The 26,975-nt window shown below is 52.0% G+C and overlaps 1 protein-coding gene across 1 annotated transcript in view; it reads left to right on the forward strand.

The window, feature by feature from the left end:
* Positions 1 to 823: 823 nt before the first annotated feature.
* Positions 824 to 26,975, forward strand: part of LOC122944439 (CREB binding protein) — a 41,042-nt gene continuing 14,890 nt past the window's right edge. The window contains 5 exon segments of the mRNA XM_044302710.1: positions 824 to 1,959; positions 18,975 to 19,636; positions 25,953 to 26,129; positions 26,214 to 26,463; positions 26,583 to 26,696. Coding sequence (XP_044158645.1) covers positions 1,872 to 1,959; positions 18,975 to 19,636; positions 25,953 to 26,129; positions 26,214 to 26,463; positions 26,583 to 26,696 — 1,291 coding nt within the window. The 5' untranslated portion in view covers positions 824 to 1,871.

Below are 26,975 nucleotides of genomic sequence, written 5' to 3' on the forward strand. Positions count from 1 at the left end.
TGCAAGGTGTTTGGACCTGAAATAAATACACATGATGACATGAGGTTAACCAATAAAGACAGTAACTGGGTGAAAAGGTGGTAATGCCACTCTGGGGCGTTACCCACCTACGGAAAATGAAGAGACACCTGCTCCAAATATGTAAGTAAAAAGGATATTAGCGGAACTAGACGGAACTACAGAGCGCCATCCGTAGTGTTGTAGAGGGAGCTGGTAACTGCAGCGCTGCTCCCAATGAAGCTCCGCCCACTGTGAGCGGGTGTCAGAATTATCCTGAGGATAAGGAGTGGACAACCCCTTTAAGGTCTCCATACACATGCATGCTCGGACGATCCCGTAGGTTTTTCTTCAATAGGGAGAGGGCTGCGGATTACAAGGCACAATTTACACACAGATTTTGCAGGACAACATTGCAACGGGTACAAATTTGGAATTGACAAAAGGTCTACTATTAGCGCTTTGGAGGGAAGCAGCCATTGGGTTTCACCCCTCTTAAATGGCTGTCCCTTACCAGTCCTGTCACCTGCTCCCACGTGACCAGGCTACATAGCAGCCTTCAGCCCTTTACATTCTAGGTGTAGCCAACCAAACGTAAGCAGCGGCGGCCAACCAACGTGGGCGTGTCCTACCACGCCCTACAGGCGTGGCCGGCCCCTCCCTCCTCCCCAGCAGGCTACGTGAGCTTCCCCATCCACCGGGCTCCTTTCGGCTTCATTCTCCACAGCATTACGTGCTCCTCCCCCTCCTACCCTCGTACGTGCTGTGCGTCTTGCGTGGCCCCGCCCCTACTCCCGCCGTCGTAGAATAGAGGGGAAAAAAAAAACTTTTTTTTTTTTTTTTTAATTGAGGAATCAACAGCCGCCATCTTGTCGCGGCTCGGTCAGCGACGGAGATCTCCGGGGCCCTGCGAGGACTACAGGGGATTAGAGGGCCGCCATTCAGGACAGCGGGGGCCTCCGGAGGCAGCAGAGGGGGGGCCTCTTCTTCCCCCCACGGAGGTGGCGACAAATTTTTTTTTCCTCCTAATCCGAGGCCCCGTTTGGTGGCAGCAGCGGCGGCGGCTCCTTCATTGTTTTCCCTCCCCTCCCGGAGGAGGAGGAGGAGGAAGCAGCGAGCGCACGGTTGCGTGGGCGGGCGGAGGAGAGCACCGGAGGGGGAGGGGACCTGGAACCGAGGCCTGACGCAACCCTCTCCGGCGCCCCGCAGGGCCTACCCTCGGCCTGACACCCCGGCAGCCGCCACTTTTTGGGGGGCCGGAGCACCCCCATATTTGTCGCCCCTCCTTTCATCGCGGGGTCATTACCTCATCCCACTCAGGGGGTCTCCGGCTGCTCAGATTTAAGGGGGGCCCTGATTTTTTTGGGCAGAATCTGGACTAATTTTGGGGGGTTCCCTGGTAGTCAATCACCTGCGCCCGGAGTCACCTGCAGGGGGCGCTCTAGTATCTTGCCGGTGAGGGTTCATTGTAGGTCCTGATTTTTTTTGGGGGGTCACTAGACTATTTTGGGGGACCCTCGTGTTTTTTTTTTTTGTTTTTTTTTTACTTGTCTGCCGGTGACTTCAGCTGCCCCCTCCAGTGAGCAGTTACCCCCGGGGCAGGGGGCGCTCTCCGGGCAGGCTGTGTTTTTGGGGGGTGACAGCGGGGGGTGTCCTCCACTTGCTGGGATCGGGGGGCTCTGTCCTCGGGCCCCCCTCGGGATGCAGGACTCGGGGGGCCGCTGAGGTGTTGGCCGCTAGTAGTAGTAGTAAGAAGCCGGGAGGGGGTGGTGGCAGGGCCCGGGCATCCCCTCCTCCTCCTCCCCTGCACGCTGCTCCTCCTCCGGGGAGGGAGTCTTGTCTGTCTTCGGTGACCGATCAGAAAAGGGGAGAAGATGGCCGAGAACCTGCTGGAGGGGCCGCCCAACCGGAAGAGACCCAAGCTCAGCTCGCCGGGCTTCTCCGCCAGCGCGGACAGTACAGGTAGGAGAGGCCGCCGCTCGGGCGCCCGCACTAGGCCCGAGGATGGGGAGGGGGCTGGGGATGAGGAGAGACCGCTGCTGCGGAGAAGAGGCCGGGACCTGGTGTGGGCCATGATTGGGAGGGAAGAGCAGATGTCAACATGGAGCGGAGCGAGCTGCACTGGTGTGTGCAGTGCATTACGTGGGGCTGGCTGTGGAGCGTGCAGTGCATTACGTGGGGCTGGCTGTGGAGCGTGCAGTGCATTACGTGGGGCTGGCTGTGGAGCGTGCAGTGCATTACGTGGGGCTGGCTGTGGAGCGTGCAGTGCATTACGTGGGGCTGGCTGTGGAGCGTGCAGTGCATTACGTGGGGCTGGCTGTGGAGCGTGCAGTGCATTACGTGGGGCTGGCTGTGGAGCGTGCAGTGCATTACGTGGGGCTGGCTGTGGAGCGTGCAGTGCATTACGTGGGGCTGGCTGTGGAGCGTGCAGTGCATTACGTGGGGCTGGCTGTGGAGCGTGCAGTGCATTACGTGGGGCTGGCTGTGGAGCGTGCAGTGCATTACGTGGGGCTGGCTGTGGAGCGTGCAGTGCATTACGTGGGGCTGGCTGTGGAGCGTGCAGTGCATTACGTGGGGCTGGCTGTGGAGCGTGCAGTGCATTACGTGGGGCTGGCTGTGGAGCGTGCAGTGCATTACGTGGGGCTGGCTGTGGAGCGTGCAGTGCATTACGTGGGGCTGGCTGTGGAGCGTGCAGTGCATTACGTGGGGCTGGCTGTGGAGCGTGCAGTGCATTACGTGGGGCTGGCTGTGGAGCGTGCAGTGCATTACGTGGGGCTGGCTGTGGAGCGTGCAGTGCATTACGTGGGGCTGGCTGTGGAGCGTGCAGTGCATTACGTGGGGCTGGCTGTGGAGCGTGCAGTGCATTACGTGGGGCTGGCTGTGGAGCGTGCAGTGCATTACGTGGGGCTGGCTGGAGCGTGCAGTGCATTACGTGGGGCTGACTGTGGAGCGTGCAGTGCATTACGGGGGGCTGTCTGTGGAGCGTGCAGTGCATTACGGGGGCTGTCTGTGGAGCGTGCAGTGCATTACGGGGGGCTGTCTGTGGAGCGTGCAGTGCATTACGGGGGGCTGTCTGTGGAGCGTGCAGTGCATTACGGGGGGCTGTCTGTGGAGCGTGCAGTGCATTACGGGGGGCTGTCTGTGGAGCGTGCAGTGCATTACGGGGGGCTGTCTGTGGAGCGTGCAGTGCATTACGGGGGGCTGTCTGTGGAGCGTGCAGTGCATTACGGGGGGGCTGTCTGTGGAGCGTGCAGTGCATTACGGGGGGGCTGTCTGTGGAGCGTGCAGTGCATTACGGGGGGGCTGTCTGTGGAGCGTGCAGTGCATTACGGGGGGGCTGTCTGTGGAGCGTGCAGTGCATTACGGGGGGCTGTCTGTGGAGCGTGCAGTGCATTACGGGGGGCTGTCTGTGGAGCGTGCAGTGCATTACGGGGGGCTGTCTGTGGAGCGTGCAGTGCATTACGGGGGGCTGTCTGTGGAGCGTGCAGTGCATTACGGGGGGCTGTCTGTGGAGCGTGCAGTGCATTACGGGGGGCTGTCTGTGGAGCGTGCAGTGCATTACGGGGGGCTGTCTGGGGAGCGTGCAGTGCATTACGGGGGGCTGTCTGGGGAGCGTGCAGTGCATTACGGGGGGCTGTCTGGGGAGCGTGCAGTGCATTACGGGGGGCTGTCTGGGGAGCGTGCAGTGCATTACGGGGGGCTGTCTGGGGAGCGTGCAGTGCATTACGGGGGGCTGTCTGGGGAGCGTGCAGTGCATTACGGGGGGCTGTCTGGGGAGCGTGCAGTGCATTACGGGGGGCTGTCTGGGGAGCGTGCAGTGCATTACGGGGGGCTGTCTGGGGAGCGTGCAGTGCATTACGGGGGGCTGTCTGGGGAGCGTGCAGTGCATTACGGGGGGCTGTCTGGGGAGCGTGCAGTGCATTACGGGGGGCTGTCTGGGGAGCGTGCAGTGCATTACGGGGGGCTGTCTGGGGAGCGTGCAGTGCATTACGGGGGGCTGTCTGGGGAGCGTGCAGTGCATTACGGGGGGCTGTCTGGGGAGCGTGCAGTGCATTACGGGGGGCTGTCTGGGGAGCGTGCAGTGCATTACGGGGGGCTGTCTGGGGAGCGTGCAGTGCATTACGGGGGGCTGTCTGGGGAGCGTGCAGTGCATTACGGGGGGCTGTCTGGGGAGCGTGCAGTGCATTACGGGGGGCTGTCTGGGGAGCGTGCAGTGCATTACGGGGGGCTGTCTGGGGAGCGTGCAGTGCATTACGGGGGGCTGTCTGGGGAGCGTGCAGTGCATTACGGGGGGCTGTCTGGGGAGCGTGCAGTGCATTACGGGGGGCTGTCTGGGGAGCGTGCAGTGCATTACGGGGGGCTGTCTGGGGAGCGTGCAGTGCATTACGGGGGGCTGTCTGGGGAGCGTGCAGTGCATTACGGGGGCTGTCTGGGGAGCGTGCAGTGCATTACGGGGGGCTGTCTGGGGAGCGTGCAGTGCATTACGGGGGGCTGTCTGGGGAGCGTGCAGTGCATTACGGGGGGCTGTCTGGGGAGCGTGCAGTGCATTACGGGGGCTGTCTGGGGAGCGTGCAGTGCATTACGGGGGGCTGTCTGGGGAGCGTGCAGTGCATTACGGGGGGCTGTCTGGGGAGCGTGCAGTGCATTACGGGGGGCTGTCTGGAATATACATGACATGGCATTGACTAGTGCCTACAGTGCATTACATGAGACTAGCATATGCAGTGGTGCAATGGGGCTGGCTGCGGTGTATATACGTACAGTGCGTGACATGGGGCTGGCTGCGGTGTATACGTGCAGTGCGTGACATGGGACTGGCTGTGGCATATATACTTTTATTGAGTGACGTGGGACTGACTGGTGTATACATTCAGTGCGTGACATGGGACTGGCTGTGGTTTATATACATTCAGTGCGTGACATGGGGCTGACTGGTGTATACGTACAGTGCGTGACATGGGGCTGTCTGCGGTGTGTGTATACGTACAGTGCGTGACATGGGACTGGCTGTGATGTGTATATACATTCAGTGCGTGACATGGGACTGACTGGTGTATACGTACAGTGGGTGACATGGGACTGACTGGTGTATACGTACAGTGGGTGACATGGGACTGACTGTGGTGTGTATATGCGTACAGTGCGTGACATGGGACTGGCTGTGATGTGTATATACATTCAGTGCGTACATGGGACTGGCTGTGGTGTGTATATGCGTACAGTGCGTACATGGGACTGGCTGTGGTGTGTATATGCGTACAGTGCGTGACATGGGACTGGCTGTGGTGTGTATATGCGTACAGTGCGTGACATGGGACTGGCTGTGGTGTGTGAGTACAGTGCGTGACATGGGACTGGCTGTGGTGTGTATATGAGTACAGTGCGTGACATGGGACTGGCTGTGGTGTGTGAGTACAGTGCGTGACATGGGACTGGCTGTGGTGTGTATATGAGTACAGTGCGTGACATGGGACTGGCTGTGGTGTGTATATGCGTACAGTGCGTGACATGGGACTGGCTGTGGTGTGTATATGCGTACAGTGCGTGACATGGGACTGGCTGTGGTGTGTATATGCGTACAGTGCGTGACATGGGACTGGCTGTGGTGTGTATATGCGTACAGTGCGTGACATGGGACTGGCTGTGGTGTGTATATGCGTACAGTGCGTGACATGGGACTGGCTGTGGTGTGTATATGCGTACAGTGCGTGACATGGGACTGGCTGTGGTGTGTATATGCGTACAGTGCGTGACATGGGACTGGCTGTGGTGTGTATATGCGTACAGTGCGTGACATGGGACTGGCTGTGGTGTGTATATGCGTACAGTGCGTGACATGGGACTGGCTGTGGTGTGTATATGCGTACAGTGCGTGACATGGGACTGGCTGTGGTGTGTGTATATACGTACAGTGCGTGACATGGGACTGGCTGTGGTGTGTGTATATACGTACAGTGCGTGACATGGGACTGGCTGTGGTGTGTGTATACGTACAGTGCGTGACATGGGACTGGCTGTGGTGTGTGTATACGTACAGTGCGTGACATGGGACTGGCTGTGGTGTGTATATACGTACAGTGCGTGACATGGGACTGGCTGTGGTGTGTATATACGCAGTGCGTGACATGGGGCTGGCTGCGGTGTGTGTGTATACATTCTGTGCGTGACATGGGGCTGGCTGCGGTGTGTGTGTATACATTCTGTGCGTGACATGGGACTGGCTGCGGTGTGTGTGTATACATTCTGTGCGTGACATGGGACTGGCTGCGGTGTGTGTGTATACGTACAGTGCGTGACATGGGACTGGCTGCGGTGTATATACGTACAGTGCGTGACATGGGACTGGCTGCGGTGTATATACGTACAGTGCGTGACATGGGACTGGCTGTGTGGGGCCTTCAGTTAGTGATGCATCATGTATATGGAATTTACCAATACATGTTCTGTGTAATGTGAGCTCTATGTTCGACAGTCCTATGTCAAATTTTGTGTTGTGCAACATTTTCTATTACGCAGGACTGACCCTTTATATTAGAGAACATGTTTTGTGCCGCATAAGATATGAGAGCACTCTACCACCACAGACCGCCGTTCCGTGCTGCGCAGTTTTTGCTATGTCACCTGTTAGGTCCTATGAAGGTTCATTCACTCTGCTGCCCTCCGTGTGTCTGTGCGCCCGGCATCGCTCTGCTGCCCTCCGTGTGTCTGTGTGCCCGGCATCGCTCTGCTGTCCTCCGTGTGTCTGTGCGCCCGGCATCGCTCTGCTGTCCTCCGTGTGTCTGTGCGCCCGGCATCGCTCTGCTGCCCTCCGTGTGTCTGTGCGCCCGGCATCGCTCTGCTGCCCTCCGTGTGTCTGTGCGCCCGGCATCGCTCTGCTGCCCTCCGTGTGTCTGTGCGCCCGGCATCGCTCTGCTGCCCTCCGTGTGTCTGTGCGCCCGGCATCGCTCTGCTGCCCTCCGTGTGTCTGTGCGCCCGGCATCGCTCTGCTTCCCTCCGTGTGTCTGTGCGCCCGGCATCGCTCTGCTTCCCTCCGTGTGTCTGTGCGCCCGGCATCGCTCTGCTTCCCTCCGTGTGTCTGTGCGCCCGGCATCGCTCTGCTTCCCTCCGTGTGTCTGTGCGCCCGGCATCGCTCTGCTTCCCTCCGTGTGTCTGTGCGCCCGGCATCGCTCTGCTGCCCTCCGTGTGTCTGTGCGCCCGGCATCGCTCTGCTGCCCTCCGTGTGTCTGCGCGCCCGGCATCGCTCTGCTGCCCTCCGTGTGTCTGCGCGCCCGGCATCGCTCTGCTGCCCTCCGTGTGTCTGCGCGCCCGGCATCGCTCTGCTGCCCTCCGTGTGTCTGCGCGCCCGGCATCGCTCTGCTGCCCTCCGTGTGTCTGTGCGCCCGGCATCGCTCTGCTGCCCTCCGTGTGTCTGTGCGCCCGGCATCGCTCTGCTTCCCTCCGTGTGTCTGTGCGCCCGGCATCGCTCTGCTGCCCTCCGTGTGTCTGTGCGCCCGGCATCGCTCTGCTGCCCTCCGTGTGTCTGCGCGCCCGGCATCGCTCTGCTGCCCTCCGTGTGTCTGCGCGCCCGGCATCGCTCTGCTGCCCTCCGTGTGTCTGCGCGCCCGGCATCGCTCTGCTGCCCTCCGTGTGTCTGCGCGCCCGGCATCGCTCTGCTGCCCTCCGTGTGTCTGACTGAAGCGACCAGCAAACTTTACTCGGCCCTTTGGCTTGCACGTTACAGGAGCAGAGCCAGCAGCGTCACTGCGGACGATTCGTACACCCGTCGTTATGGACTTGATCTCTGGGGACCTCCAAACCCTGCTTGGGGTTCATTCACACCTGGCATCTTCAGTTTGTTCTGTTGCTGCACTGTTGTGTAAAGATGACAGGACAATGTTTGAATGCAGCACATGTGAGCACGCTCCTAAGGATAACGTCCACGCAGGACGGCTGCGCTACGGATGTTGCATTGACACGCGCACAACATTGTAATGCGTTTTGCACTCGCGTGAGAAAAATCGCGCATGTTTGGTACCCGAACTTCTTCACAGAAGTTCAGGCTTGGGATCGATGTTCTGTAGATTGTATTATTTTCCCTTATAACATGGTTATAGGGAGCATTCTGAATACCAGAATGCATAGTAAAATAGGGCTGGAGGGGTTAAAAAATAAATAAAAATATTTAACTCTCCTTAAAGGGAGTCTGTCAGCAGATTTACCCCTTTTTAACAGTTGCCATACCGCTGTAGCCGCAACACAGATGATTAACACAGTACCTTTATTTGCTTTGGTGGACTTTTAAATATGCCAAAAACGAACTTTGATGAGGGCTCGCAAGTGCCCAGGGCGGAGTCCACCGGGTTGGAGCCCAGGCAGCTCTGCCTCTTCGGCTCTTATCCCCGCCCAGCCTCCTCCTCTGCTCGCCTATCTGTTGTCTCTCCCCCTCAGCGAGATCCCGCGATGACTTCCTTGGTCGGGGCATGCGCATAAGCTACTGCGATGCCGTGTCAGCAATGGGCATGGCAGTGCGCATGCCCCGACCAAGGAAGTCATCGCGTCGGCGCGGGATCTCGCTGAGGGGGAGAGACAACAGATAGGCGAGCAGAGGAGGAGGCTGTGCGGGGATAAGAGCCGAAGAGGCAGAGCTGCCTGGGCTCCAACCCGGTGGACTCCGCCCTGGGCACTTGCGAGCCCTCATCAAAGTTCGTTTTTGGCATATTTAAAAGTCCACCAAAGCAATAAAGGTACTGTGTTAATCATCTGTTTTGCGGCTACAGCGGTATGGCAACTGTTAAAAAGGGGTAAATCTGCTGACAGACTCCCTTTAATCCACTTGATTGCGTAGCCCTGCTTCTCTTCTGTCTGTCTTCTGTGCTGTGTGCAGCAACAGGACCTGTGGTGACATCACTCCGGTCATCACATGATCCGTCTGATCCATCACCATGGTAAAAGATCATGTGACGGACCATATGATGACCGGAGTGACGTCACCACAGGTCCTGTTACTGCACACAGCAAAAAAGAAGACAGACAGAAGAGATGCTGGCTACGCGATCAAGTGGATTAAGGTGAGTTAAATTATTATATTTTTTTTTTTTAACCCCTCCAGCGCTATTTTTACTATGCATTCTGTATTCAGAATGCTATTATTTTACCATATAACCATGTTATAAGGGAAAATAATAATGATCAGGTCTCCATCCCGATCATCTCCTAGCAACCGTGCGTGAAAATCGCACTGCATCTGCACTTGTTTGCGGATGCTTGCGATTTTCACGCAACCCCATTCATTTCTATGGGGCCTGCGTTACGTGAAAACCGCACAAAATAGAGCATGCTGCGATTTTCACGCAATGCACAAGTGATGCGTGAAAAACACCGCTCATGTGAACAGCCCCATAGAAATGAATGGGTCGGGATTCAGTGCTGGTGCAATGCGTTCAACTCAGGCATCGCATCCGCGCGGAATACTCGCCCGTGTGAAAGGGGCCTTATGTGAATTAGACATTAAAGGGGTTCTCGGGGCTACCAATATTGACCTGTCCTCAAGATAGGTCATCACTATGAGATCGGTGGGGGTCCGACGCCTGGCACCATCACCAATCTGCTTTTTCAGGGTGCCACAGTGCAGGGAGCTGAAGCCTAGACTGCTCCGTGCACAGTGTCGCTCCCACAACAGTGCGGTGGGGTTACCAGGTGTCAGCCCCCCACCAATCTGATATTGGTTACCTATATTGAGGACACATCATCAATATTGGTAGTCCGGAGAACCCTTTTGAGTTGGCAGATGTGTGTGGCGTTTCTAGTTGGCATACGTTTTCTCATCAATCTGCTGCTGCAAGCTTTCCACATGCAATATGGTTGCCACAAGTCCACAGCTTATCTGCCACATGTGGGCAGGATTGCGGGCAGCAAAGTGGATGAGATCTTAAGAAATTGCATCCACACTCTGCATCAGTTCTCCAGTGGAAATTGACTGCGATGTGGAATCGGATTTTAAAGGGGTTGTCCTATCTTGGACATTGGAGGCATATAGTTAGTATATGCCCCCAATGTCTGATAGGTGCAGGTATAAACTCTGGAACCCGCACCTCTCCTTAGAATGGAGCCTGCAAAGTGATGGACCGCGCAATTGCGGCTGCTCTCCATTCATTTATATGGGACTGCTGAAAGTAGCCGAGCAGCACACTCTCCTTTTTTCTGAAGTGCACCGTGCAAGCGCAGCCAGCGCTCCATTCGGCTCTATGGGCTTATGGAAATAGCCGAGACGGTGCTTAGCTATTTTCGGTTCTCCCGACGGAATAAATGGTGGACCGCCACACATGTGCGGTGTGCCTTCCGTCACATTGCAGGCTTCTTTCTAGGGATAGGTGCGGGTCCCAGCTCTATTAGACATTGGGGGGCATAGCCTAGCCATATGCCCCCAAAGTCCAAAATTGGACAACCCCTTTAAATCTGCACATTTCTTTAGCCTTTGCAATGCACACATCCGCATGTAATGCACGACCGTATCTCTTTTACAGTCCTCAAATCGCGGATCAGCAAAATAAGCATGCGGCTTGTGTACCGTCCACACTTTATTTTATTTTTTTGCAGACCCCAATGACTTCAGTGGGTCCCTGGTCCGTATTTTGCCGACATATTTTATCTACCGCGTCCGTGTGTCCATTCCGCAAAAAAGATTAGAGGGGGAGATTTATCAAACTGATGTAAATAAGAACTGCCTCAGTTGCCCCTTTCATTTTCCAAAGGAGTACTGAAAAATGACAGGTGGAATCTGATTGGTTGCTAGGGGCAACTAAGCCAGTTCTACTTTACACCAGTTTGATAAATCTCTTATACTTGGCCGTAAAATGCGGACCTCTTACCCATTGAAGTAAGTGAGTCCACAGAAAAAGCAGATGCAACATGGACGCTATCTGTGTTTGCAGATCTGTAATTTGCGGACATGTGCGTGAGGCCTTCGTAGCAGTTCTTTTTTATTTACATTTTTTTAATGTCAAATATGGACAAACCCTAATGTAGAGCAGGTAAGAGGAGCATGATGCTAAAGCTATAGCGGTGAAGTTGTGTCCCGGTGTGCCCTCCGGGTACTGGAGAAGACGTGATTCGTGGGCTAGGGATTTGGGCAATTGATTGCTTTGGTCTGTACCAGCGCTGTTTCTGCACCGTGTGGGTGACTTCCATGCCTATTGGGTCGCTTTCCATGTTGTGACTTTAAGATCAAGGCTTTATTCACACCAGCCAGAAAATGCACAGCAGGAATTTTTTTGCACTTTAATGTAATTTTATTTATTTTTTTACTTTTGGCTCAGGCTTTGATAACATTATTTTATTATTTATTTTTTTAAGTTTTTTTTTTACTTGTGACATGCAAAGTGTGCACGTTTTGTGGGTTCGCTATAGCCTTCGACCTCTCGTATGATGGAGGACTATTGGCTTTTCGCCTGCTGAATTATTGGCATGAACACTTGTTGGGCTGATCTGTACTACAAGCAAAGAAATCTGCGGGGCCCGATGGTTTCCTGCCTTGTCTTACGATGCATTATTATTATTGCTGTTATATGCGTGAAGGCAGCATGTGGCGGCACACAGTATGGAACCGTATGGTTGTGTGTGCCATGCGTAAGGGCGAGGAGTGGACAGGATGTGAGCAATGGCATCAAGAAGTCAGTTGTCCAAACCCAGGCTCACAGTATTCCTGGTAAAGCTGCCCACATTCTGCCAATGGTTGTGGCACACACTGGCGTGTCACATTGTGACTGCGCTGGAACCGAATATCGCCGAACCCAACAGCTTCTGCCTGTCCTGCCGTTTTCAGTTGTCTTGGAAGAGATGAGGTTTTGGCTGTACCACTAAATGTAGCCGAGCTGGGCACATGCCACCCGCTAGCTATGTGCCACAGAACCTAGAGCTGAAGCAGGGTTGTGAGGCGGGGGCAGGTGGTTAACAGGTCGGGAGAGGCGACGGGTCCTCCTTAAGGCCTGTCTGATCATGGCTCCCCATCTCCTCATTGATTTATAGCGCTCACAAATTTGGCAAACAAAATGATGTCTTTGTTGTAGAAGTTTGCCGGAGCCGAGCGCCTGGTTACTGGCGATTGCTCTGCTTGTCATAACCACATTTCCTCATATGGCCCGCCCTGATTTCAGTGGTCTGTTTGATAACCGTCCTGCTGCCAATAGCAAGTTCCCCCTTCTGCTGAGTGACTGCGCGGCTGTGATTCTTGGGACTCTGCGCGATTACCTTCCCCTGAAGCTCAGCGTTCCCGATCAGTTTGGTCTAAGAACTTGCAGGCGGTTGTAGTTTTGCGGTTGCGGCAGCCGGAGAGGCACAAGGCTGTCGGGGCATGCTGAGAGTTGTAGTTTTGCAGCAGATGAGAAGGCATGAGACTGTCAGGGCATGCTTGGTGTTGTAATTTTGCAGCAGCCAGAAAGCTGTGAGGGCATGCTGGGCGTTGTAGTTTTGCAGCAGCCAGAGAGTCACAAGGCTGTGAGGGCATGCTGGGCGTTGTAGTTTTGCAGCAGCCAGAGAGTCACAAGGCTGTGAGGGCATGCTGGGCGTTGTAGTTTTGCAGCAGCCAGAGAGTCACAAGGCTGTGAGGGCATGCTGGGCGTTGTAGTTTTGCAGCAGCCAGAGAGCCAAAAGGCTGTCAGGGCATGCTGGGCCTTGTAGTTTTGCAGCAGCCAGAGAGCCAAAAGGCTGTCAGGGCATGCTGGGCCTTGTAGTTTTGCAGTAGCCAGAGAGCCAAAAAGCTGTCGGGCATGCTGGGCCTTGTAGTTTTGCAGTAACTGGAGAGCCATAAGGCTGTTGGCATGCTGGGCCTTGTAGTTTTGCAGCATCTGGAGAGCCACAGATTGGGCAACACTGATCTGACTCTCCATATGTGCCGGCGGCACTATATAGTGAGTGACTCCACCATGCGTAGTGTCACGTGTTGCTAGGCAACAGCTCAAACTTCTTCATGCCGTGCTTAGCAACCATTGCAGGTTCGTTCTTTTCTCCTGCCTATAAACACCATTTTAGCAAAATTTGGGAAGCGTAAAAGGCATTAAAAGCAGCTACTGACTTTGACAACCAGTGACAGTACTGTGCTACGTTCTCGGGTTGCGCGCGCAGAAGTGTGAACATTATTCCTGATCACGCTCGCGTCTTGCACATTTCCATCCCGCGCGGTCGGCCAGATGAAAGCTGCACGCTGGGGATCCTGACCCCTCAGAGGAGGTCACCGATGCAGCGTCCACAATGCAGTCACCCGGGTCTGTTAGGGTTGCTTCTGTAGCATGGACATGGATTTCTGCAAGCCCCTGAGACGAGATACATGTAGCGCGCTGCGGACCGGACCCTCTAATAGAGCGCAGCCTAGATTTGCTTTGAAGTACCCTCAGGCCCTGGCATCCTTGGTCTCGTGTCTGCCTGGCGTGCAACGCTTGTGTACCGAGGGCTGTAAATACATCTAACTTAATGTAGAGTACACGGGCGTCTGCCAAGTGCCGGGTGTCATCAGCGGCTTCACACTTTGTTCTCCCCTTTTGTCTGTCTACCTGGTGTGGCTGTAACCAGAGACGTCTGTCTCCTCGCCGTCCTCCGGTACGCATTACAGCAGCTTGATTTTGGGCATCAGATGTGATTTAAAGCAGTGTTTCCCAACCAGTGTGCCTCCAGCTGTTACAAAACTACAACTCCCAGCATGCCCGCACAGCCAAATGCTGTCCGGGCATGCTGAGAGTTGTAGTTTTGCAACAGCTGGAGGCACACTGGTTGGGAAACACTGATTTAAAGGGTCTTCCCTCTAAACGCCATTTATCATGCATGTATGATCACTGAGGGTCCTAATGGGACCCCCACCGATCAGGGGCCCCTGAGTCTCCTGTGTGCATGCGTGACTGTAGAACCGGTGAGTACAGCGCTCGGATGTCTCAATAGACGGTCCTCAATTCACACAAAGGGGGGAGGTTTCATCACAGACTTCGTCACATCCTGCACGCAGAACTTTTTTCTCCGCTAAAAAGAACTGAACGGTAACCAAACGAATCCCATTAAAGTCAACGGGATCTGATAGTGTCAGTTATTTGCCGAATTTGCCACTCCCGTTATTCCTATAACGGATCAAAAGAACGGGAAAGAATAGCGCTAATGCGAGCGAGCCCTTACACATATATGCTTTAAAGGGGTTCTCCAGGGTGTTGATTTAAGCCTAGCTTGCAGACAACCTGTGGAAGGTAGATCATTTCACCACCACCTCTGATACTTGACAGATCGCGCGCCGCCGCCACCTCCCTGGTTCTGTTGATCCGGCTGCATTGGCGACATCACTTGACCACTGCATTCGATCGCTGGCCTCAGCAGTTTACTGAAGATGATGATCCTTACCTTACTGAAGGCGGATCCCTTGTCTGGTCCCATTTCTTCCTTAAACCGGGCAACCCCTGGTCAGGCCGTGACCAATCCAAATAACACGGAACACGGACCCTTTAAAGGGACTCTGTCACCACTTTCTAACCCCCACTTTTTTAACTATCGTTTTATTCATGGTGCCCTTCTGATTACAGTTGTCATCTTATATGTTAGATCTGCGGTGCCGTTTAGGTAAAAAATCGATTTATATCACCTGTCAATCAGCTAGATAAGGTGCCCAGGGCGTTCCTCTCCTCTTGAATCTGCCGCCTGCCGCCGCCGCCGTTGGTGCCCAGCTCCTCCCCCGGTCTCGTCAGCGCTGCTTCAAACAACACAGATCCGCCTCCGGCTCTCCCTCAATGCCCCCTCCTTTTTTTCGGAAATCTCGCCCGTGCGTACGCATCCTTTCGGCATCATCGCTCTAAGTTCGCGTTATGCGCATGCGCGAGAAAAGGATGCGTACGCACGGGCGCAGGCCTGTGCGCACACGCGAGATTTCCGAAAAAAAGGAGGGGGCATTGAGGGAGAGCCGGAGGCGGATCTGTGTTGTTTGAAGCAGCGCTGACGAGACCGGGGGAGGAGCTGGGCACCAACGGCGGCGGCGGCAGGCGGCAGATTCAAGAGGAGAGGAACGCCCTGGGCACCTTATCTAGCTGATTGACAGGTGATATAAATCGATTTTTTACCTAAACGGCACCGCAGATCTAACATATAAGATGACAACTGTAATCAGAAGGGCACCATGAATAAAACGATAGTTAAAAAAGTGGGGGTTAGAAAGTGGTGACAGAGTCCCTTTAAATCCGGCCTTAGACTCTGTTCACATTTCTATCAATTTTTTTATGCTTCAGTTTAGCAAAACATGGCCTAAAACCTCGATACCTCCCCAACCCCTGATCACCGCCTTGGGCTACTTTCACACTAGAATTCGGCAGGCAGTTCTGTTGCTGGAACTGCCGTCCGGATCTGTCAAACCGTATGCAAACTGATATAATTTTTTTCCTTATCCGTTAGACGGATCCGGTGATATACTGGATCCGTCTCATCCGGTTTCAAACGGAATAACTGATCCGTTAGATCAAAAGCGAAACCAGCTCCTCCTATATCATATAAAACCTGGATCCGGCGATGCGGCAAATTTCCGGAACACTTGGTACTGGATCCGGCATTGATACATTTCTAAGGAAATTAATGCCAGGTCCGGCAAGTGCGGTATTGTTCCGGGATTTTGTCTGGAAAAATACGGTCAAATACCGTATAAGGGACGGAACGGAAGACATCCTGATGCATACTGATTGCTTTCTATTCCGAATGCATGGGGACAAAACTGATATTTTTTTTCCGGTATTGAAACCTTTTACCTGATTTCAATACCAGAAAAGAATAACGCTGGTGTAAAAGTACCCTTAAGGGTCCATTCACACGTCCGTTGTTTCTTTCCTGATCTGTTCCATTTTTGCGGAATAGATCTGGACCAGTTCTGTACCCATTCATTTTCAATGGGTCCTGAAATAAATCGGACAGCTCAATGTCTGATTTTTTTTTTTTTTTTTTTTTTTTTTTTTTTTTTCAGGACCCATTGAAAATGAATGGGTACAGAACTGGTCCAGATCTATTCCGCAAAAAACGGTACAGATCAGGAAAGAAACAACGGACGTGTGAATGGACCCTAACTGGGTTTTGCCTAATTGCGGTTAATCTCTCCCCAGGTTCCTCGGCCCCTGTATGTTGGGGCCAGAAAGTGCTAGGATCGGCCCCTAGAAGTGTCTTCCTGTCTAGTATACGGGGGTCAGGGACTGATGATCCACAGATCTCCGTATTCTTCTTGTGGCAGGCTGGGTGATTGGCAAAATAAACCAAGAAACGCGTCGGCTCAGAACATTTTTTCCCCCCCTTCTCTCCTCCTTTTAAGCGTCTCCAATAAAGCGAGCCGTTCTTGCCTTTTTTTTGTCCGCCCTGAGTTATAAAGTCGTCTTGAGTTCTTTTGTTTTCAGGCGCTCGCTGCCAAGGACTATCCAGTCGGTGGAGTTTACATGCAGTGATCATGCCTTATCCCTAATTCACCTTTTGGAAGTTTCCTGAGGTCATCATGTCTGGTTCCTGATGATTTAATGGCGGCTTAGGAAGGGAATAGATATACTATACTCCGAGAGCCTTTGTGGGTAACTTGTGACTTCTCTCCCCTCCCCCGGTAGGGCTTTGAAGGATTATTGTGCAATGATTTTAATGTATGCATGCATGAGGTCTCTGTGAGCGCAGGCCTCCCTTACACCGTCCGTAGTGTAGACTCTACAGTCTCCAGGTGTACAATTTCAAGATAACTTTGCAGGAAGTCCTGATTTTTTTTTTTTTTTTTTTTTTTTTTTTTTTAATACGTCCACATGAGATACCCTTGGTGCTCTCTTGAGGTGGCTGCAAAGTGGGACCCCAGCTGTTGGCTCTATACCACTGAGGACGGTGGACTTGTGCAAACTGGCAAATGATGGGCTGCATTTGGCCGATCGTGTACCATGGCTGAAAAGATCTGACATGACAGATCATTTTTGGGCTGACTAAAGTTCTCTACCATTAGGGGGTCTGTGTACGTCTGTCTAGTGGTCTTAAAGGGGTTGTCTCACTTCAGCAAGTGGCATTTATCATGTAGAGAAAGTTAATACAAGCCACTTACTAATGTATTGTGATTGTCCAGATTACCTCCTTTGTTGGCTGGATTCATTTCTCCATCACATTATACACTGCTCGTTTCCATGGTTACAGACCACCCTGCAATCCAGCATCGGTGGCCGTGCTTGCACACTATAGGAAAAAGCACTATCCTATGCGCTACCATTGTCCCGGTCACCAGAGAGGCTGACCCTTTTTCCTATAGTGTGCAAGCACGACCACCACTGATGGATTTGAGTGGTCTGTAACCATGGAAACGAGCAGTGTATAATGTGATGGGACAATGAATCCAGCCAGCAAAGGAGGCAAAATGGACAATCAAAATACATTAGTAAGTGCTGAAGTGAGACAACCCCTTTAATGACGGATTACACTTCCAATGTGAATTCAGTGTGGAAATGGGGGCTTCTTGCTTGTTCCCTACAGTCCAGGAGAGATTTGTCATTAATTTTTTAAACTTCACCCCCCCCCATCCCAGATCTGTCAGTAGTGAACGTGTAGGAGGGGGCGTCAAGCACCTCCTCATTCTAAGCATCGCTGGGGGTCCCAGAGGACTGCCCTCCCTAACCTTGCTCCATTCCCACGATGACCTAGCCTGATGATATTCCGTCACTGTATTGTATGGCAGTACCCCCTTTCAAGAGGGAGTCTTGTTCTATGGTGGTTTCACACTAGTTTTTGTTGGCTTTTTTTTGCCAGGCAACCTCCATGACAGGTTGTTACATGTTGGGCAGTCAGGAGATATATATATATATATATATATACACACCGCAGCACATCCATCAGGTGAAAAAATAGTGGGATCCTTTTATTCACCCAAGTATCTATATCTCTCGCATTTATTTTTTAAACTACAGCGTGCTCTGGGTATAACTTATTATTTTTTTTTTCTTTGCGTTTCCCCTAGACATCTCACTAGCGTACTTTCACACTAGCGTTTTTCTATTGAGTTCCGTCCTAGGGGCTCAATACCAGAAAAGAACTGATCAGTTTCATCCCCATGCATTCTGAATGGAGAGAAATCTGTTCAGGATGTCTTCAGTTCAGTCACTGAACGGCGTTTTGGACGGAGGAAATACCGCAGCATGCATTGAAATGTATTAGTGCTGGATCCGGCATAAAAAATACCGCAATGCCGGATCCGTCCTTTTTAAAAGGTGAAAAAATATATATAACTGATCCGTTTCTCCGGATGACATCCGGAAAGACGGATCCGCATCCGGATCAGTTTGCATGCAGATTGCCGGAACACTGTGCCACAATGTGAAAGTAGCCTAAAGCAAAAAAATATATAAAAAAAATTGAAAAACAATTAGACTAAAAAACACCAAGAAAGTTGTAATAAAATGCTTACATTTTATTCATTTTTTATAATTTTATTTTTTCAATTTTTTTTATTTGCTTGCAAAAATCCAGCGTGGCAGCTCCCTTACCTGGGTATCGCGGGTGTTGCTTTTATGCCTGGGTGTGACCGATGTTCAGAGCGGGGACCCCGTAGACTCCGTAGCGATGGTTGGGCTGGCTCGCTGCCACCTCCTCGGGGCGTGTGGGGAGACGGTTCAGCTCTTTGATTTGTATGTTGTATTATTAACCAGCTTGTAATTGCTGCACTGTTGACACTCCCCAGATCTGCTGCTCGGCACGTGTTTGGTTAAACGTTTCTCATTCATGTGGGATGATCGTGTATGTCGTGTTTTTTTTATTTATTAAATATGCAGCTTTTCCGTGGTGGGGGGGGGACAGATGCAACATGTGGTGTCAGGGTCCGACCTGTGGGATCATAAAGCGAAGGCACATCCGAGCGGTATACTGTTGCTTTACGGAACTGGAACTTAAAGGGGTTTTAAGTTAAACAGTTGTGACTAGGTTTCAGATGAAGCCCCCTCTGCCGTCATCTTTGATGGGGTCATTCATGCATTTTCTTTTTGTCTTTCCAGATTTTTCTTTCTTTGACTTGGAAAATGACCTTCCGGACGAGTTGATTCCAAATGGAGATCTCGGCCTCTTAAACACTGGCGGAGGACTAGGACAAGATGCTTCCTCCCAAAACAAGCCGCTCTCGGACCTTCTTCGTGGAGGGAATCCAGCACTGGGCATGGGAAGAGGGGGCTCTGGTAGCCCCGTACAGCAGAACAGCCCAGGCCATGGCAACCTGGGAGGCCTCAACAAGAGCCCTCTGAACCAAGGGCTGTCTGTCACCCCACCATCTGGATTAAACAAGCCTGCCGCTGGCACCTCTGGTCCGTCTGTTCCCACCTCGCAGTCTCAAAAGCAAGTTGGCATGGTGGCAGGCAGTCCTGCTGCTCAACAGGCATCTGCGGGTATCTGCATGAACTCCAACTTCAACCAAGGGCATCAAGCACTGTTGAATAACAGCTCTGGGCACACACTAATGGGCCAAGCCCAGCCGGCACAGGGACAGGTAGTGAATGGTTCACTGGGACCTGGAAACCGTGGTCGGGGAGCGGGCTTACAGTACAGTTCACCCGCCATGCAAGCTAATCCAGGGAGTGTACTCGCTGAAACGTTAACACAGGGGTCGGCGACTATGCCAGCTCACACAGGAATGACCACCACCCAATCGGGACCCATGGCAAAGGTAGGTGCTGGTGAATGGTGCCACTTCTATACATTTCTGTATGTTTTGTGTGTGTGTGTGTGTGAATATTTTTAATTTTTTTTCTAATTTAGGAATATGTGGCACTGTATGTCCTGTGACACTCCAGGTGTTGTAAAACTACAATAGCATGGTGAGAGTTGTAGTTTTGCAACAGCTGGACTACCACTGGGTGGGGCAGCGCTGCATTAAGAGAACCGTCGTCACATCACGGATAAACTGTTTAAAGGGGTTATCCAATTCTCAAAGTGCCCCTCCTATAGATTGTCACTCCGGATTCCTGCACGGCCGCCACTGCATCTGCCCATCATGGGAATCAAAACATCCGGCGATGTGGGAGTACAGCCAATAGCAGGCCGCGCCGGTGACCAGCCTCTCCTAGCGTCATGGATGGCTGTGCAGGTATGCAGAGTTACGCAGGTGCCGGGGGCGCGGGGTAGGTATGATCTATAGTAGGGGCCTGGGCATTGTGGGGGGCATTTTTAGAATTGGGTAACCACTTTAACAAGGAAGCCATTGGGGTTGGCTGTTGAGACCTTAGCACCCCCCCTTCCCCTAACCAAGAACTTGTTTGGATGATGATGCTCATTTCTGCTGTAGCGGTCTCTACAGTGAAAATTGAGTCTTGCAGGCAGCCATTCAGTTGAAGGGGATTTCCAAGATTTTACGGTTGTATCTGCAGTACCTGATTGGTGGTGGTACACCCTGGACCCCCGCTTATCTGCTGTTTGAGAAGGCAGTGGCACTGGCAGTAGCTTTGCAGCCTTCTCGCAGCTGTCCCCTAGGCCAGTGACGTCATGTTTATCAGTCACATGGCCTAGGTCAGTGATGGGCAAACTGCGGCTCTCCAGCTGTTGTAAAACTACAAATCTCATCATGCCCTGCTATAGGCAGACTGGTCATACTGGGAGTTGTAGTTTTACAACAGCTGGAGAGACGCAGTTTGCCCATCCCTGGCCTAGGCGAAGCTCAGCCCCAAAGAAGTGAATAGAGCGGAGTGTGATGCCAAGCACGGCCGCTATACAAGGTACGGCGCTGCGCTTGGTGAGCTGACAGAAGACGGAGGTGCTCACATGAGCTCAGGGTGTTGGACCGCCACCGATCAGATGCAGATGACCTATCCAGAGGATCTGTAGTAAAATCTCAGAAAATCCTGATCAGATGTGACAGACACTGGGACAGATTTACTAATCCTAATCTGTTTAAAATGTAAAGAACATAAGCTTAGACTGGTTGTCTAAAGATGCGCCAAATTTCTCACTGGACGATACATTTGGACGGTGCATGGCAAGATATTTTTGCATGACTTTACACCAACTATTGGTTGGCTTACTTTGCACCAGTATTTTGGTGTATGTTCTTGCCTCCCTGTCGAGCTGGGAGACCAGAACAGATGAGCAATTTATTCTTTTTGGTGCGTTTGGTCTAAAAATTGACCTTGAGCACCAGGAACGTGCCAAATTTTGACGCACCTTAGGACAGGATTTTACAACATTAGTATTTTTTGCCTCATTATTGACATCATCATGACGGTAAAAAATCTAGAAACCGTTGGCTTCTAACAGGCTTTTGAAGTCTGCAATATCTTGCCAACAGCAGGTCTCTTCTGCAATACCGGACATAGACCGTGGACAAGAGTGGCGCTGTTTTTGGAGGGGAAATCGCCTTTAAGGGTTTATTCTCCTCTCTTGGTGGTGGATCTGCCTTTAGATCTGATCTTCTCGAAGGCTTTTCAGGGTCCCGTGTCAGACGTCTTACCTAGTATATCACTCAATCGCTGCGCAGGTCTTGGTTAGATTTCTAGGCCATTTCTTCTGTATTGTGGCTTTGACATCCCGGTTACTAGTTTTTGCTTTGAAGTGGTTTTACTTGTGTGTTCCCATTTACTGTGATAGGAGCCATTAAAATACTGTCAAGTTCTTTCACCTGTGTTTTGTAGAATGGGTCAACTTCTGCTAAAACAGAAGGCGCGATGCCCTCGTACATGTCCGCAGTTCACGGAGCTGCTTCTGCCATGTGACCACTTGAAGCACAATAGAAACAAAAAAGACAAAGTCTCTGATACGTTGCCTGGACTCTTGGCGCTGCTGATCCTAGAGAGTGACGTGGGTCACCATGTAATTCACTGTATTTCTTGTATAGGACGGCGCTGGGATCCCTCTTTACACCATAGGGCTCCTTCTTGTTAACCTGGACATGGAAAAAAGATGGATTCCACAGAAACTTCTCCCCTAAGGCCTCATGCACACAACTGTTGTGTGTTTTGCAGTCCGCAAATTGCGTATCCGCAAAACACGGATGGCGTCCGTGTGCTTTCCGCCATTTGCGGAACAGCACGGACAGCCAGTGATATAACTGCCTGACCGCTTTTGTGGCCCCGTTGAAGTGGCCCCACAAAAACATGCAAACAACCAAAACAACGGCCATGTGCGTGAGGCCTAATCCACACAACCTGTAGAATGCCAAGGGGTCGCAAGATGGTGAAGCACTTTCCTCGTCCGTTTCAAATAAAATTCAATTATACTCCCAAGCATCCACTTGCAAAAGGCATATCGCAAAGATAAAATCGCCACGCGTCTAGCATGCCTCAAAACATATACGTAACCTAAAAAAAGGTCTTGAAATGGGTAGTGTGTCTTTACACTTTAAGCAGGCTCCCCAGAAGAACCCAGGAGGGCTGCGGTTTGTGGGAGTGGCGGTCGTGAAGGCGCCTATACGATCAATAAACGGGAAGTTGAATGGATGTATAAGTTGGGCACCTGCATCCCCATGGACTGAATAGAGAATGCGATATCGCACAATGTATAGTTTAAGGTTTTACATAAAAATTAGGTTTCCTTTTGCCGCTCCCGTAGTTGAATAGGTTTGAGGACCTTTTGGGTAGGTGGAGTCAGAATAGGGATCGGCTAGGATTGTGACGTAGTAAATAGGTTTTATGAATGAAGGGAAGAGTAAGGCCTCATGCACACAACCGTTTTGGTCCGAGCCGCAGTTTTTGCGGCTTGGTTGTGGACCCATTCACATCAATGGGGCCGCAAAAGATGCGGACAGCACTCCGTGTGCTGTCCGCATCCGTTGCTCCGTTCCGTGGTCCGCAAAAAAAATAACCTGTCCTATTCTTGTCCGTTTTGCGGACAAGAATAGGCAGTTATGTCAATGGCTGTCGTGTGCATGAGGCCTAAACCGTATGAATGTATTCCTGGAGGCTCGGGGAAGATAAGGGAAATGGTGCAATAAAGGAACGTAGAGGCTGAATATAATTGTGATCCCGTATAGATACGGGTATGTATTTTAGGGCTCTTTCACACTTGTGTTCTTTTCTTCCGGCATAGAGTTGTTCCGTCGTCGGGGCTCTATGCCGTCTATGCCGGAAGAATCCTGATCAGTTTTATCCCAATGCATTCTGAATGGAGAGAAATCCGTTCAGGATGCATCAGGATGTCTTCAGTTCAGGACCGGAACGTTTTTTGGCCGGAGAAAATACCGCAGCATGCTGCGCTTTTTGCTCCGGCCAAAAATCCTGAACACTTGCCGCAAGGCCGGATCCGGAATTAATGCCCATTGAAATGCATTAATCCGGATCCGGCCTTAAGCTAAACGTCGTTTCGGCGCATTGCCGGGTCCGACATTTCGCTTTTTCTGAATGGTTACCATGGCTGCCGGGACGCTAAAGTCCTGGCAGCCATGGTAAAGTGTAGTGGGGAGCGGGGGAGCAGTATACTTACCGTCTGTGCGGCTCCCGGGGCGCTCCAGAGTGACGTCAGGGCGCCCCAGGCGCATGGATGACGTGATCGCATGGATCACGTCATCCATGCGCATGGGGCGCTCTGACGTCATTCTGGAGCGCCCCGGGAGCCGCACGGACGGTAAGTATACCGCTCCCCGCTCCTACTATGGCAACCAGGACTTTAATAGCGTCCTGGCTGCCATAGTAACACTGAACGCATTTTGAAGACTGATCAGTCTTCAAATGCTTTCAGTTCACTTGCGTTTTTCCGGGTCCGGCGTGTAATTCCGGCAAATGGAGTACACGACGGAGCCGGACAACGAAAGTGTGAAAGAGCCCTTATTGTTGTATGTTTTTATTGATATGTGGGAGGTATCTAGTGTGTGTGGGGAGGGGGGGGGGGGGTTGTTTTTAGGGATTTAAAACAGCTGTGTTTTGAGGCATGCTAGACGCCCCTGATGCAATGATTATGATGCTGGTTCTCAGCAACCCCTTACTTTTAGCTAATGAGTGACACACCGCTGACATCAGCATTTCTGGCCCTCCGTGAGATCAGCATAAAGTTGATGACGGGTTCCCTTTAACAACCTGCGAGACCGTTATCAGCTGATATCCATGTGTGCATAACTGGGCATCGCCATATTTATGACCAGTCTTGTCTCATCCAGGGTTTACCGTCTGCTGAGACACTCCTCCTCTGTCTTGATGGTCACTGTAAGGACGGGCTTGTTCGCTGTGTCAGATTTGTTGTCCCTGGAACACGCATGTTGTAGGGGGGCGCTTCAGGGCCTTCTCTTTAGCATTGGATTAAAGCTGGAGCTACATGGAGATTTTGGCTCCCACGGCTGATCCCTGTGTAGCACTGCAGTCATTGAACTGAATGGGGCCACAGTGCAACCCCAGAATTGTGCGCACACACAAAAAAAACAAAAACAAAAAAAAACAGCCATGTATTTTTTGAAAACCTTAGGGTCACTGCAACTTGCGAGTTGTGATGCGACCCCCTATTCGGCTCAGTGGCTGCACTGCTAACGCGGTGAACCTCAGCCTAAGGCCTCATGCGCACGATCGTTCCGTTTTTTGCAGTCCACAAACCGCGGATCCGCAAAAAACGGAAGCCGCCAGTGTGCCTTCCGCATTTTGTAGAACGGGGACGGCCCATTGTAGAAATGCCTATTGTCCGCAAACCGGACAGGAATAGGACATGTTATTTTTTTTGCGGGGCCACGGAACGGAGCAATGGATGCGGACAGCATCTTTTTCGGTCCCATTGGAGTAAATGGGTCCGCTTCCGAGCCTCCAAAACTGCGGCTCGGATGCGGACCAAAACAACGGTCGTGTGCATGAGGCCTAAACCTCCTGGTGTTAGAAGAGTTGTCCAGGGTGAGAAGTCGTCGCCTATCCGCTTCATAGGTGATAAGTGGCCGACGGCTACGACGCCTGAATCCTCAACGAACCAGCCGGCGCTGCCACTCTATTCACACTGAGAATGCCAGAGATAACTTCAGCAGGCCCTCCATTCAGCTTGAGACCCCAGTTGTTGTGACGGACGGGGGTCCCAGCGTTCAGTTCCCTGTTGCTGTGGATGGGTAATAAGCTGTCATTCCTAGTCTTGTCTATGGCCGGTACGTGTGCGCTAGATTGTAATATGTCATCTGGGCATTCTCTCATTGATGATGCCTCTGGCTTGAGGGTAGAATCTGGGCATATGATGGCAGTGATGTGGCTAGCAATTTGTCAAATGCTTCTGGTCGTCGCCCAGTTGGCATTGGAGGCTTTTGAATGGAATGGTGGTCGAGCATTTGTCAGGTCGCTCCATTCAGAGTCTATGGCACTGATGGAAACTGCTGACCACTGTGCCACAACTGCCCCGCCTGTGACGTCAGTGGGCTGCTCGCATCCTGACAGCCTCTCTGAGATGTTCATTGACAGCATGCCGTTGTCTGGAACTGAAATATTATACGCTATAACCTGTCTTCTGGATAGGTCGCCAATATCAGATCGGTTGGGGTCCGGCTCCCTGTTTAAAGGGGCAGCGGTACTTGGACAAGCGCTGTGGTCTTTTCATATTGTACCAAGCACAGTGCCATCCATTGTATAGTGGCTGTGCTTGGTATTGCAGGCTCAAAAGCCATGTGCAGGTGATGTCCCAGGCCTCGGAGGAGGCAGCAGTGCTTGATTGGCGAGGGTGTCTTGAGTCGGACCACCCTTTCAGCAGCTTCTGTATTCTGCTGCTTGTCCTCCATACAGATAAATGCTATCCTCCCGGGGCAGAATTACTGCTTAATACATTGTCTGCTTTGTAAGATGCTTGTAGAGCAGGGGTCAGCAACCTTCGGCACTCCAGCTGTTGTGAAACTACAATTCCCAGCATGCTCCATTCACTTCTATGGGAGTTCAGAGAAGAGCAGAGCAGGTATGCATGCTGGGAGTTGTAGTCTCTCAACAGCTGGAGTGCTGAAGGTTGTCTAATCCCGGTTGTAGATGGACCTCATTCATGTTTTGATTATCCTTGTGCAACTTTTTGCATTCTCGTACCATTGCTTTACACTTTTCCTTCTTCCCCCATAGATGGGACTCCAAGGCAACAACGGCCCTTTTGGACAAGCGTTCAACCAATCACCGGGGCAACAAATTCGAGCCCAGGGGGTAAATCCTCAGCTTCCCAACAAGCCTGCCATGGCAAATAGCCTTCCACCATTCCCTTCTGATATGAAAAGCTCACCCGTCGCAAATGTTCCCAACATGGTAAGTTGTAAGAGCATACGCTGCGTTCGTTGCATGACGTTAATATCAGGAATGCGGTTGATAGTCTCCATTTTTGTTTTGCAGTCTCCTTTGCAAGCGCAGGTTCAGCAAGTTGGCATCGGCACCACGCCCTCGATGGGAACCGGCCCCACTGCCGACCCGGAAAAGCGCAAACTCATCCAGCAGCAACTGGTCCTCTTGCTGCATGCCCACAAATGTCAGCGGCGTGAGCAAACTAACGGTGAGATGCGGGATTGCGCCCTCCCACACTGCCGTACCATGAAGAACGTGCTGAATCACATGACGCACTGTCAGGCCGGGAAAGCTTGCCAGGGTAAGCGGCTTCATAGTGTGCGCATGTTCATCAGGTGTACACGCAGACTTGTATGTATGAGAGTAGCCGGAGTCGCCCTTTTTACAGTATGATTTTTTATTTTTTTTTCCTTTCTGTAGTCGCCCACTGCGCTTCCTCAAGACAGATAATCTCTCACTGGAAGAACTGTACGCGGCATGATTGTCCGGTGTGCCTCCCTTTGAAGAATGCCAGTGACAAAAGGAACCAGCAACGTGAGTCTCTGATGGGTAGCGGTTACCAGTCAGGTCTTTGGCCCTTGCCATGAAGTAGCTATATACATGCACATTACATGGACAAACATCTGATGTGTATGGCGGCTTTCCCGACTCTCCGATAACTAAGGACAGATTGGACATCTTAGATTTGAATATGCCAGATCCTGGCACCGCTGTCTGACGCTGAATTATTCCTCGTTCCCCTCTGAACACATGGCACGTGTCTATGTGTATGGGAACAGGGGTGTCGGGAGGACTAGCTGTTGGCCAAGCTAT

Source organism: Bufo gargarizans, chromosome 8 (genome assembly GCF_014858855.1).
Source record: "Bufo gargarizans isolate SCDJY-AF-19 chromosome 8, ASM1485885v1, whole genome shotgun sequence".
Classification (NCBI taxonomy): Eukaryota; Metazoa; Chordata; class Amphibia; order Anura; family Bufonidae; genus Bufo; species Bufo gargarizans.